General features: G+C 35.8%; 2 protein-coding genes across 2 annotated transcripts; one reads left to right on the forward strand and one right to left on the reverse strand.

Annotated features, from left to right (window-relative positions):
• Positions 1–14: 14 nt before the first annotated feature.
• Positions 15–6,785, reverse strand: LOC107404731 (F-box protein At3g54460). The gene is made up of 9 exons (XM_016011724.4): positions 5,972–6,785; positions 2,924–5,506; positions 2,598–2,811; positions 2,225–2,515; positions 2,084–2,143; positions 1,870–2,000; positions 1,600–1,714; positions 956–1,106; positions 15–451 (listed from the first exon to the last, which is right to left on the reverse strand). Exons 1-8 carry the CDS (start codon positions 6,514–6,516, stop codon positions 957–959), a joined length of 4,089 nt encoding a protein of 1,362 aa, XP_015867210.2. The 5' UTR covers positions 6,517–6,785; the 3' UTR covers positions 15–451; position 956.
• Positions 6,786–7,520: 735 nt separating this feature from the next.
• LOC107404734 (uncharacterized) lies at positions 7,521–12,674 on the forward strand. Its single transcript, XM_016011726.4, has 17 exons — positions 7,521–7,731; positions 7,832–7,921; positions 8,061–8,172; positions 8,639–8,666; positions 9,169–9,267; positions 9,412–9,481; positions 9,567–9,601; positions 9,715–9,789; positions 9,875–9,970; positions 10,428–10,491; positions 10,636–10,689; positions 11,121–11,206; positions 11,328–11,388; positions 11,469–11,533; positions 11,768–11,873; positions 12,174–12,262; positions 12,393–12,674. Exons 1-17 carry the CDS (start codon positions 7,666–7,668, stop codon positions 12,553–12,555), a joined length of 1,359 nt encoding a protein of 452 aa, XP_015867212.1. The 5' UTR covers positions 7,521–7,665; the 3' UTR covers positions 12,556–12,674.
• The last annotated feature ends 411 nt before the right edge of the window (positions 12,675–13,085 follow it).

The following is a 13,085-nucleotide window of genomic DNA, read 5'->3' on the forward strand; positions in this document are numbered from 1 at the left end:
GACGAAATAAGACATTCAGTCCACAAATACTTGCATTAGACATCTTACAAATTATTTCTTGAAATTCGTCCATAGTTGAAAAGAATTCTATACATGATCCTCTCCTCCATCCAATACAATTACAACACCTTTTCCTTAAAATCCCAAAAATAAACTATTTTTCAACTCTTCATCAGCAATAAGATTTTGAAATTGGCACATTTAACACCAATCTCAATCAACAAATTTACCAGAAGATGCTCTCAAAATGCAAGCTACCAAATGTACATGCATGATTTCCATCTCCTTGGTATCGTCTCTAGGACACTAATTGTTTCCAAAATAATCATATACTAAAAATCATGTCCATACTTCTGGATCAATTAAATCTTTATACCGCGGCGGGTTAAACAGCAGGTCTAAGTAACAAAAGTGGTGATTCTCGGTAACCATCCAACAAGCTACCAAATTCCTGTGACCCAAGTGAAAAAACAATGATAGATTATGATGAGTTAACAAAATCAATACATGCTAAATAGCAGTTTAGAGAACCAGGGGCAATTAATCCATTCGATAGGTTTTCTAAAAAGACATAAAACAGCTACAGTTAGTCAGCCACATTAGAGTTTTGTTCCATCTTTTAGTATTCTTGCAGATTACAGCCACTATTCATAAGCAATCAGTTCCTTTGCAAACCCAAATTCCTTTTCTGCTGTCCAATTGAACTAAAATCCAAGGACTACTTAGTGGAAATTACAAGTTCAGACATTTAATTAGGTTCTACATACGCAAATCCTAATTAAATGTCTTAACAAGCACAGCATGTATGGTCCTATACATTTATATGACCGCAAAATATAATAATAACAGATGCATGATGAAGGGATGATATTTCAATCTGCGAAATTGTTGATCAAGATGTGATAGCATTATGTTAGCAATATGTAATAAACAATTAAACATATAATGCACAAACCTTATTGCATCTTATGATTTGTTCGCACAAAGCCAAGCCGAGAGAGGTAATTACTCTCAGCAAAATCATGCAGTGAACGATGCGTTCTTGACCCTTCGCTGTCCACATTTCCAAATTCTTCCCTCAAAAATCTTCTGCACCCATCATCATCCTAAGGAACATGAAGAGGAAATTTTAATACATTAATGATTTAAAACAAACAAATAATATTCCCAGAAACATTTAGGAGAAAAAGGTGATGGGATAATCAATCAAGAAACTGAGGTACGAGAACAAAAATGAAGAAAAAAGAACCTTCCTCTGTTATCAATTTTGAATTGATTTTTTATTTTTATTTTTATCAATATCTAAGTAAGAGATAATCCTTGATTCAAAATAATTCTCTCCCTCTCTCAGCGATAAAGGCAGTAAGGACTAGGCAATGTAAATATGGCACAAGAGGTTAATCAAATTAGCTCATATAATGAAATAAAAAGTAATACAAATTACAGGCTAGTGAATATTTATTTACAAAAAGAATAAACCTTACCCCATATGAAAAGCAAGATAATTTATTACAAATGCAGCTAAAATTCAAAAAGGTGGGATGATGTTTGGGGGAAGGAAAAAAAAAAAAAAAAAAAATCAATAAAGGAGGTGCATACATGTAAGAACTCCAACATTTGTTCCTCAATTGTACCACGCATTGCTAAAGTCTCCACTTGAATAGGACGAGTAGCACCCATCCGATGAGCACGACTAATAACTTGTTCCTCCATGCTGATAAGGTTCCAACCAATACAACCACAAGGCAGAAGGTGAAAATATTTCCTTTCCAATATTAGAAACAAAAAAAAAAAAAAAAACTTTTGTGGAATGGTATAACTGTATAACAGAATAAAATGATATAAAAATGCGCATGATGTTAAGACTACCTTCTATCCCATATTGGTTCCATTAAAAATACATGTGTCACAAAGCTCAAATCCAGACCCAGTGCAGCACTTCCATCCATCAAGAGCACCATGCAACTTGCATCATGCTGGAACATGGCCAGTGACTTCATCTGGAAAAATGAAAGCAACTTAACCAAGATATTAAAACATACCAAAAGGTATTACAGAAGGGTGCCAAAAAACAAATGATTACCTTGTTGCTAGAGTGCATTGGGCTATACATACCAGCAAATTTAATACTGGCAATGGTTAACTGGCAAAAGAAAATAAAGTAAAAAATCTATCACTTTCACAACAAAGATCACAAAAACAGATTCAATATTTAGCATTCTACCTGCTGTTCAATGACATGGATATGCTCCAGAAACTGAGAAAATATCAAAACTTTGTCCGCACTTATTTTATGAGTCTTGCAGTTCAATGTGGGCATATCAACCTCTTGTACCAATACTTCGAAGTTGCTCATCTGAGAGTGAGAAAGCGACTCCTCAATGTGATTAGCATCATTATTATCATCCTTACGACGACAGAGCTCCCTATTTTCTTCCTGCAATGCTTTCAACTTTTGTACAAGATAAGTAACTTTACTGCTAGATGTTGATTGCCAATCAGGATCCCAGTTATCCTGCATAAAACAACAAATAGTATTTATCAGTAACATTATTTGCAATATAGAATTAAAAACACCAGTTGTTAGCTATGCCTACCTGTTTATATGATGGTTGTAGCTCAATAAGATCTTTAGGTACAGGCCACTTTGGGTTAGGGTTTTCTGGACGAGTTAGTGAATCAGGAGTTTCCATCTCATATAAGTTACCACAGCCAGGATATGTACATCTTTCACTGTCCAGGGCAACACAATCAAGGCATAAAAGATGCCTACATGGTGTAACAACAGGCAAACGGCACCATTCTTCACATCTAAAAGGATAATCCAATCCATGATTACTAAAACAAATATTTTCCAGAAAAAAATTAAAAGAAAAAAAAGAAAAGAAAAAAAAGAATGAAGAACCTCAAATCCAAATATTACCTTGCACAATTGCCACCATATAGGAGGTTATACTTTATAAAAGCATATTCCTCGGAACTGGGATCAAGACCTTTTTCAACTAAAATATCCATAGTCTCCTGAATATCTTCACCAGCATCTGTCACTTTTATATGACCAGCAACACAGCAAGATAGCCTGACATTTCTAATAGTTGTACTCCGAAACTTCCACTGCCTTTGATTCAGCAGACTCTCAACATGAGAAGGATCATTCCAGTCAGCCATTAATATATTACGCCGCACTGTAACTACTAATTCATTGTAAGTTCTTGCATGTTCCTCAGTAAAATCGAGAAAAGTGGCTTTCTTGATGCAGGGTGGAATAGTCTGCAAATCTGTCTTTCTGGCACTAATCATGCACCTTTGTAGTAAATGCAACAATCTTGATCGTCCTTCTTCCATCTCGGCCTCAAAAGGCCTAAGAATCCCAGCTTCCCATGACTTTTGATTCTGTCCATAAGCCTCCTCATGAAGGAATTTAAGCAATGGCTGAAGATGTGACAGTTGGCTGTTGGGTGTATTAGGAGTAGGGGTGCCTGTCAATATCCAACGATTTGAAGCCATCAATGAGACAGCCATTTGCAATTTGTTTGTCAAGCTAACACTTGATCCAAGGGTATGCCCCTCGTCCAACATGACCCTAAGCCAATGCACTTGCATCATTACACTTTTCTTACGAGGGCCCCACTCTGCACTTAAGCGGTTGAAAGTAGTTATGACAACATCATAGTCCCAAGCCAGACTGTGTGCAGAAGGCTTTCTATGATCAGTCCAGAAATAAACTCGCAACTGACCAACTCTCACATGTTTCTGGATTTGGGTTTTCCAATGGTCAACTAGATTTGATGGAACAACTATGAGGGTTGCTCTCGACAGATATAATCTGATTGAATCCAATGGCACAGAGAGAGCAATTTCCAGAGCAGCTACATCAAAGCACAAGTTGTCAAGATTTTGCGGGTAAAACCACCTCACAATACCCTTTTCTACTCTTTTTCTGAGACCAAATGCTTGAAATATCTTGTGAAACCCATGATCAACTTCACCAGGCACCACACAAGTACTAATGAAAGGACTTCGCAAACCAATCACTTCCATTTGCGAAAGCTTTTCTGGAGAAAGTCTAGCTAACCAAGTTAAAGCTTTTTTTGTTACACGATTAATCAAGGCATAATGTTCCTTAAGCACACTAGTGAAGAATGAAACATTTTGCTCCTCTCCTCCAGATGTTCCTTTGGTGTGAAATCCTAGTAAATACGTAATCGGCTGGCAACTGTCCCATGATTCTTCTGGAACATTGCAACTGTTAAATAAAGGATCAGTGTTCATGCTACAAAACCATGCTCTACTAGCATCAGCTACACTACTTTCATGTAGCTGCCGCCACTTGTGACAGGCATCACACTGAACCCAAGTGTCATCATGCTTGTAATTCATGGTAACCTTTCCAGGTTCATTGCAATTGTTTGAAAGTCCTTTCGACCTCTCAACTTCTTGACCATCTGAAGAATTCTTTATTTTTCTAGAGTTTTGCCCTCCCTTTGTTTTCCTGGATGAGTCAGATGCTCCTTCAAATGTGAAAAGAAGATTTTTCTTGATGTGATTCAAACTCCTAGTGCTTCGCAACACATGCATTGATGGGTTAGAGCATGCAGCTGTTGGTGTTTTGACCCGTTTACCAGAACATGGAAGATCAAATCCTGCAGTTTTTGCATCAAGGACAATTAGCCTGCCTCTTTTGGATGAGTAATTGCTGAATTCCTCTATACCTCTTTGAGCTTTCTGGCCTACGGCCCTCATTCTTGGGACCATATTACCACTGGAAAGATGATCACCCTCTAGCTCATAATATCCACAACTCTTACCATTATGTGTACACCAGGTGACTTGTACACCATCAGGTGGGCCGGCCAGTGTTCCCTGTGTCTTCAAAATAAGGGAAAGAGCAGTTATAGTCTTGCCTAAGCCAGGTTCATCACAGAACATTCCCCCACGGAAATCATTGATGGTGGGAGCTAAACCACTGACTATTTCACCAGAAATAGTATTTACATAGAAAGAAAATCCATCCTCAGTTGACAAGGCCTTGTATAGAGGATGCGGCAAGATTTCAGCATGCCTCTCCCTGTGTAACATCCACCGCACTGCTGCCTGCTGATGAGGAAATAACGTTAGTTTCATACATGGCATGATAGATACAGCCAGGAGCCTTAGATGGCGACAGGTTGCAGCAACCCTAACAAGCTCCATTGGGCCAAGTGTAGCTAGAATATTCATCAGAATGTCATCAGATACTTCCCAAATGCCAGTTGTAGAACAGTCATCTTCTGGTTGTATTCTAGAAGAATAATCAGGATGTCTGTTATTGGTCACACTAGGTATGCTCTTAAAAATTTCATGAAGTTCAAACAGCCTTTTCTTTGAAGAATCAGTAACACTATGATGCAGCTTACATCTCAGAACATGACAATCAGAGAGATCCCATAAGGCCCTGTTAGCTCCGAGACAAGCTTTACAATAATCTTCACTGGCAAGCATTGAGCTTCTTTCGCCCCAGTCACAACTGCAGAGAGAAACGTTCTTGAAATGATTAGGATGAAACCGAAAGTATAGGTGGTTTCCCACATTTAGGTGAATGTCGAATCTTTTTCATTGAACCTGAATCAACCAACTGCAGTTTCACAAATAAAAAAATAACCCCAAAAAAAAAAAAATAATAAAAAATTCCAGTTTATATCCACAAAATCAATAGGTCAACTCAGGTTTAATGACATGGGTCCAAGTGATAACGTAGACCAGCATAACCAAGTGACCACATATTGGGCATAAACCCAATTGCTGTAATAGCACCAGGTTCTCTCAATAGAAGATTGCCAGCCAATGATTCTACCCGGTATAGACTAAAGCTACCAAATTTACCATTGCACATAAAGGTTTTTACTCATTAATCTAACAAATTTATGTTAAAAAGCAAATATATTCTACAGATTAAGCAAAAAAGGAATGCTAGAGAAAAATTGGAATGAACCTCAAGTGTCTGAATAAGGCACCGGCAACCGAACCGGATTTCGGAAACTGCCATCCAGCCAACAATGCAACAGGAAGATACACATCAACCAGCAACACTGCCCTGGTCTCCGAGCCGCCATCAACGACTTCGGCCCAAACCATCCTCGCATCGATTGCTAAGCACTTGTTCATCACCAAAGCATGAAGCTGGTGCACCACGCTTATACTTCCATTCACCAACCCTATGCTCCTCTTCCTCTTAATCCCCAGTTTGCGCATGGAATTTCTGCGATTCCCATTGGAATTCTTCACCATTTCGCTTTCCACAGCCTCGCATTGCTCCGAATCATGAACTTCCTGTAGTACTGATTTCGGTACTGAACCAACGGGTGTTAAAACGACGCCACAATGGGACCTGAATCCGAGCTCGGAGTTCTCTCGGGAGATTCGAAAGCGAGTGCCGAAACGTAACGTATCGGAGTGGATTGGGGAATTAAGAGTGAGAACAGCACAAAGGAAACCGCAGAGCTTGTGGTCCGGAAAAGACGACGAATTGTCGTCCATTTGGACCCGTTTGGGAAAGATTCAATTTTTTTTTTTTTTTAAATTGAAGAATGTTAGAAAATTGGTTAGGGAATTAGGGTTTTGGGAATTGAATTAGGATTATGAATTGGGGCATTGAATGGGTTTTAGGGTTTGAGATTTTTTTTTTTAATTTTTTTATTTTTGGAGCATTCTTCGACAAATACAGAGTAGACAGACGGAGAGAAAGTTCGTTGGATTTCGTGGGAACCAAGTATTCTTCTTCTCTGTGGGTAGTGGCTGAGAGAGAGAGAGAGAGAGAGAGGCCGAGGAGGATATGAGTTCTCACGTGCCTCCTCTTTGTATAATTACATTTCACCTCCTAAACTGTTCTACTTTTTTCCATTTAGCCCCTTAAATTGTAAAACCCTTTTAACATTATCCCAAAATTATTAATATTTTTGACATTATAATTTTAGATTCATCAAAATTTATTAAATAAATGTTTGATATCAAAATAATTTAGTATTATTTTATTAATTTTATTTTTTATGATTTTTAAGAATTATTATTGTGTTATCCAATTAAAATATGGTAAACAAATTTAATACTTGTAACATTATCTAGCAAATTCTAAATAATTACATTGGCCGTCATGTTTAATTTTTAATTAAATTTTTTTATCAAATTTATCTATCAACATATATTATCAAACATTATTGTTAAAAAAAAAAAATAATTTAAAAGGCTATTTAAATTCTTAAAAAAAAAAAAAAAAGGAAGGCAATTTGAAGGATTTTTTGGTGTCGCGGTATAAAGTTGCATAATTCGGTGGGGTAAAAATATAGTTATCCCATTTACTTATTTATTTGTAAAAAGCTCAAATTGGAGCCCTTTTAAGTAAATTGCTATTTATTCACCAACAAAAATATTTTTCTTTTTAATTATTGATTCAATATAAAAAAAAAAAAAATAATGAATTTAAAATTTTGACTCTGTTTTTTTTTTTTTTTTGGGGTAAAAAGTTTGACTCCGTTTCTTTCATGTTTTACACTCTTTCTTTCTTATAGTTCTTGGGCAGGGTTTATTTTTCTGTGTAAGGGTTTTAGGCACCTAACGAAGTACCAGCCTTTCTCTTCTCTTATCGAAGAATCCCAAAGGCAGAGCAGAGAATCTGCAGAAACAGCAACAATGAAGGTCAAAGTAATCTCTCGCTCCACCGAAGACTTTACTCGAGAACGAAGTGGAGATTTACAGGTTACCCATTATTTCTCACTCCCTCTTCAACCCAAAATCTACTTTTTCTTTTCATTATATCTCAGATTTTCTTTTTGTTTTTCCCATTCAATTTGATTAGAGGGTGTTCCGTAATTACGACCCCAACATCCGGACCCAAGAGAAAGCCGTCGAGTATGTCAGGGCTCTAAACGCTGCCAAATTGGAGAAGGTGATTTTTGGGCTTTGATTTGGATTACATTCAATATTTGGAGATTTGGGCTTCTACTTTTTTTGCTTCTTTGATTGATGGCTTTCGCTTTTTTTTTTTCTTTTTTTTTTTTTTTTTTTTTGGTTTATGGGTAATGTAGATTTTTGCAAGGCCGTTTATTGGAGCTATGGATGGGCATGTAGATGCTGTTTCCTGCATGGCAAAGAATCCGAACCACTTAAAAGGAATATTTTCGGGTTCAATGGATGGAGGTATTTTGATTTTTCTTTTTTCTTTTTTTCTTTTTTTTTAACAAAAAAATCGATGCTTTTTTTTTTCGCCTCCTCTCTGTTTAGTGATGCCAAGTAGTTGTTTAAGATGCGTAATGGAGAGATTTTGTTTTGCTTTTTAGTACGATAAAAATGAAGTGCGCAAATATATAGTGTCATGCTATCCAATAATCTAATTTAATTTCTTGTGGTTCTATCATTTGCCATGATGAACGCTGGGTGGCTTACTTTTTTTGGTTTACTTTGTACCAAAAATGTAGTCTTAAGTTTGCATTGTACAATTGCGCCTTTATTCTGGACCAATTTGTTGCCTTTTTGGTTTCATCCCCATTACATATTTGCTATTACGGCAACTTTTTTTTTTTTTTTTTTTTTTTGGGTTGAAAATCGTACTTCAAAAAGTTGAATTTCCCTGACTGCGAAAATGCTTGTGTATTTGTGTTTGCAGATATTCGTCTATGGGACATAGCTTCCAGGTAATTACATGTACCGCTGACTTGAGTTTTCCTCTTTTATAGGACAATTTAGATTCTTGGTTTTATGCATTTTACTTTACATGGAGTAGTTTTAGGTGCATTATATGCTTATGGGTGTGGACATGTATATTCAGCTGTAAAAGTTGCATGTACATGCTTATTATATGTGTTTTAACATATTATCATATCCTCTAAGACGAAGGCTTCTTGCTTCATCAATATCTACTGTAAATAGACTTTGGTCGGTAAAGATAAATGTGGGACAGGCTTGGGTCTGGAAAACTGCGAAGCATCTTCTTGGTTTTTCCTGAATCTTGTCTTTTGCCATCAGCTTTTGTTTTTACTTATGAAAGATTGATGAAGAGATAGAGAAATGAACTAGATATCCATGGTTCTTCTCTTTAATTTGTCATTTTCTATTATTTCTGGATTTATTGGTGGTTATATTGCTATTTTAGACATTATTTGAAATTTATATATGTACTTCTTTATGGGAAAAAAGGAAGACAGTTTGTCAATTTCCTGGTCACCGAGGTGCTGTCCGAGGTCTAGCAGCATCTACAGATGGACGCATCCTTGTTTCTTGTGGAACTGATTGCATGTGAGTAACTATCTCTTGGGTGTATCTGTATATCACTATTATCATTCGTAAGCTGGAACTTAAGGTCATAGATCTACTCTTGAAGATTTTATCCACTATACATTTTGCTTGAACTTTTTTTTTTTCCCCCCCATTTTTGTTCAGTGTAAGGCTCTGGAATGTACCTGTTTCTTCCCTCACGGAATCATATGATTCATCTGATAAATCTATTGAGGTAGTGCCTACTTAGTAATGTAATATGTTTTCATTAGATGGGTTTTCTGTTTTGCCTTCTAACTAGCTATAAATCATACATCCAGCCACTGGGGGAATATGTTTGGAAGAATGCATTTTGGTAAGCGTTTAAACATAATTCCAGTGAAGATGTTGCATACTTTTACAAGTGAAATGCAATATGGGTGTGTCTTTAAGTATCGCATTTTAAAGTTTTTACTTTTTGATTTTCAGGGCTGTTGATCACCAGTGGGATGGTGATCGTTTTGCCACAGCTGGAGCTGGAGTGCATATATGGAATCATAATAAGTTGTGACCTAACCTTGTATTCTTCTTATCCAGTAAAGAGTTCCTTTATTCTCCCTTCCCTTGACAATGTATCTTTGATGTATAGGTCTGCTCCAGAAAGGAGTTTTGAATGGGGAACAGACACAGTTATCTCTGTACGGTTCAATCCTGGAGAGCCAAATGTCTTGGCCACAACAGCAACGTATGGGATATCCATAATTATGTCATTGCTCTTTATATGTTCTAGAATTTAAGTACTATGCCAGCTTATGTTTTCTGTTCAGTTATTTTGGTTCAACAGGAAATGGGAATGATTAAGGAGTCCTACTCGTCAATATCATGAAAATCAGAGATTACTAATTGTAGAAAGGGTCATCCATAATCTTATATGTCTACTTTTTAGGCAAAATATTACATTGTTTTAAGTATCAAATTATCATCAAGCAAGCTCAACAATCCCATGAATTATGATCTTATAAATGCAAATCAAAAGTACTTGAAAACATGTAGTGAGGTTTCAAATTGACAATGAGTTCTGCTATTTAGGAAGTTGATTGCCATGAAAACATGTTTCATTTGTTTGTTTATCATTATATGTTTCATTTCTAATCTTGTATAGTTGTACTTTAAATTAACTTTCTTTATGTTTTCTTTTGTAGCGACCGCAGCATAACCCTGTATGATTTGCGAATGTCATCAGAAGTAACAAAGCTTATAATGAGGGTATTAATGGCACATTATTATATTCACTGGTCTTCAGTTTGTGATTTTTATTTTTTGACTTATGGGTTCATTTAACTCAAATATTTTGTTCTCAACTCTTGCAACTTTCTGTAGCTATTCTTACTTGTATTTTTCTTGTGGCAGACAAGAAACAATTCCATTTCGTGGAACCCGATGGAGCCTATAAACTTCACTGCTGTAAGAACAGTATTAAATCTTGTTCAGTAAAAGTTGTATATTTATGGCAGTTGTGTCCATTAATGGATTTGTTTTATATCATCTCATGCATCATGTTAAGTTTTGAGATGTTTAACTATCAAATTTTATTATGAGAGTTGGACAGGTTATTGGAATAGGTCTTATCTAGAATAATCTTGGATGAAATATCTTGATATTGGACACTCGGATCACTTTTTGAATTGTTTTACTTTGGTAGCTAATTCACTGCTAGCAGTGTTATTTGCTTTTGCAAACATGCATCATTTTAAAGCTTTTACGATATTAATATGACCTTACAATTATTTTGATAGAATGATTGATTGTTATTTTGGTTTCTTGTGCGCCATAAATATATATTCTGTTTTTTCTCCTCTATACAATAAGATTCTAATCATGCTCTGCCGAAGCAGGCTAATGAGGACTGCAACTGCTATAGTTATGATGCTAGAAAGATGGATGAAGCTAAGTGTGTGCATAAGGATCATGTTTCTGCAGTGTAAGTTGGGAAACCATTATTAATCAAGTGATTTTTTTTTTTTTTTTTTTCACATCCTGTAATGTCCATCTGTTTGGAATTAATATGGAAACTTACTGCAACAAATTTCCTTCATTTTCAGGATGGATATTGATTATTCACCAACTGGTCGTGAATTTGTGACTGGGTCTTATGATAGAACTGTGAGTACCCTGTTGCTAATGAATATATTCCCTTTCATCATTGAATTGTAGTCTTTTATTAAAATTTTCTTTCACTGCAGGTAAGAATTTTCCAGTATAATGGAGGTCATAGCCGAGAAATTTATCATACAAAGAGAATGCAAAGGTTTTTACCATTTTCCCTTTCTGATGAGCCATGTTTTCACTTTTTGGTTGTGGATTTATTGAAAACTAATATAAAAGAAGTATCAAATTCTTCCCCATTTCTTGTACAATTAATACCTTGAATTTTATATTCGAATTTTCAGACAGAAGAAAACGGAAATAAAATTGTGCCTTATAGCCTGAGAAGTTTTTGTTTCTTACTTTTGCTACCTTGATTACCCTCCTTTGAATACAGGGTATTTTGTGTCAAGTTCAGCTGTGATGCAAGCTATGTTATTTCTGGGAGCGACGACACTAACCTTAGACTTTGGAAGGCCAAAGCATCAGAACAATTGGGAGTTGTAAGATTCTCTTTCACTCTTCATGTTTCCATTGTTGGCCTGTTTTAATATGACTTCCTCATCTGTTACTGCCGAGTCTACCTAACTTTGATATGACCTGATAACTACTTTTTCTTTTTCTTTTATGAGTGTTTAGGTTTGTCATTTATATAGTTTACAGTAGACAGCAAGCATAATCATTATAGGTTTCAAAAACTAGATAATAGTTTTTGGAAGAGGCTAAATTTTAGTCATTGATTTCTTTAGTTCAAAGTCCTTTTTGCTTTTCAAAACTTGAACCATTTGTTGCTTGCACTACAGCTTCTTCCAAGAGAACAGAAGAGACATGAGTATCATGAAGCTGTTAAGAATCGGTACAAGCACCTTCCTGAAGTCAAGCGCATTGTCAGGTAAGATAGAGCAAGCAATTGTGCTTCCTAAACGACTTTACTTGTTTCTAGTATATATATATATATATAATCAGTTATGGAGATCTAATTCATATTTGTATATTCTGTAAAAAATGAATGGTGATTGCAGGCATAGGCATCTACCAAAACCAATATTCAAGGCAGCTGCTCTCAGACGAACCATGACTGAAGCTCAGAGAAGAAAAGAAGAAAGGAGGAAAAAACACAGCGCCCCAGGTAGTACTACTACTGAGCCACTACGTAAAAGGAGAATCCTAAAAGTAGTTGAGTGAGTTATAGACAGATTCTTTTTGGGGAAGGGTTGTGTGTTTTGTTTTCGTTAACCACAATTATGTATTTCTAATTTTTATCGATAGTTCAACGGAAATAGGCATCAAAGGTTTAATTTTTATTGATAGTTCGGAAAGTCTTGTACCATTTTTGTAATCTTGATTTTCATTTTACTTGACCTTAACACTTACGAGTTTAGCCATAATTTCACAGCAGATGTACTATGTTTTGAGTTATAACAGAAAAGAAAGAAAACCTTTCCTCTCTTTGTTCCCAGAAAAACCTCCTTTACTAAGAGTAAATTAGTGTTGGCACATGGCATAAAAATTTTAAAGAGTGAATTAGTGTTGGCGAATGGCATAAAAAATTTTACTATGAACTTTACCAGATTTATTTTTATGTCCAAGGTACTATGACAGAAATCTGCTTCTATTGATACATAGGAGAGAAATATGCTATCATCTAAAACTACAAAATTGGCAGTATGTAAGAAGGAAGTTCCCATCAATCGGAAGGCATACTTTGAAAGCTC

This window comes from Ziziphus jujuba, chromosome 8 (assembly GCF_031755915.1).
Source record: "Ziziphus jujuba cultivar Dongzao chromosome 8, ASM3175591v1".
Lineage (NCBI taxonomy): Eukaryota > Viridiplantae > Streptophyta > Magnoliopsida > Rosales > Rhamnaceae > Ziziphus > Ziziphus jujuba.

What these genes read in the sequence shown, in the direction of transcription:
- LOC107404731 (XM_016011724.4), bottom strand. Translation starts at nt 6,516, where the DNA reads ATGGACGACAATTCGTCGTCTTTTCCGGACCACAAGCTCTGCGGTTTC. An exon ending in GCCTTATTCAGACACTTGAG is followed by an intron (nt 5,507 to 5,971) that starts GTTCATTCCAAT and finishes TTCTCTCTGCAG; the next exon opens with TTGTGACTGGGGCGAAAGAA. An exon ending in CAATGCACTCTAGCAACAAG is followed by an intron (nt 2,001 to 2,083) that starts GTAATCATTTGT and finishes TCATTTTTCCAG; the next exon opens with ATGAAGTCACTGGCCATGTT.
- LOC107404734 (XM_016011726.4), top strand. Translation starts at nt 7,666, where the DNA reads ATGAAGGTCAAAGTAATCTCTCGCTCCACCGAAGACTTTACTCGAGAA. An exon ending in ACGCTGCCAAATTGGAGAAG is followed by an intron (nt 7,922 to 8,060) that starts GTGATTTTTGGG and finishes TGGGTAATGTAG; the next exon opens with ATTTTTGCAAGGCCGTTTAT. An exon ending in CTGGGTCTTATGATAGAACT is followed by an intron (nt 11,389 to 11,468) that starts GTGAGTACCCTG and finishes CTTTCACTGCAG; the next exon opens with GTAAGAATTTTCCAGTATAA.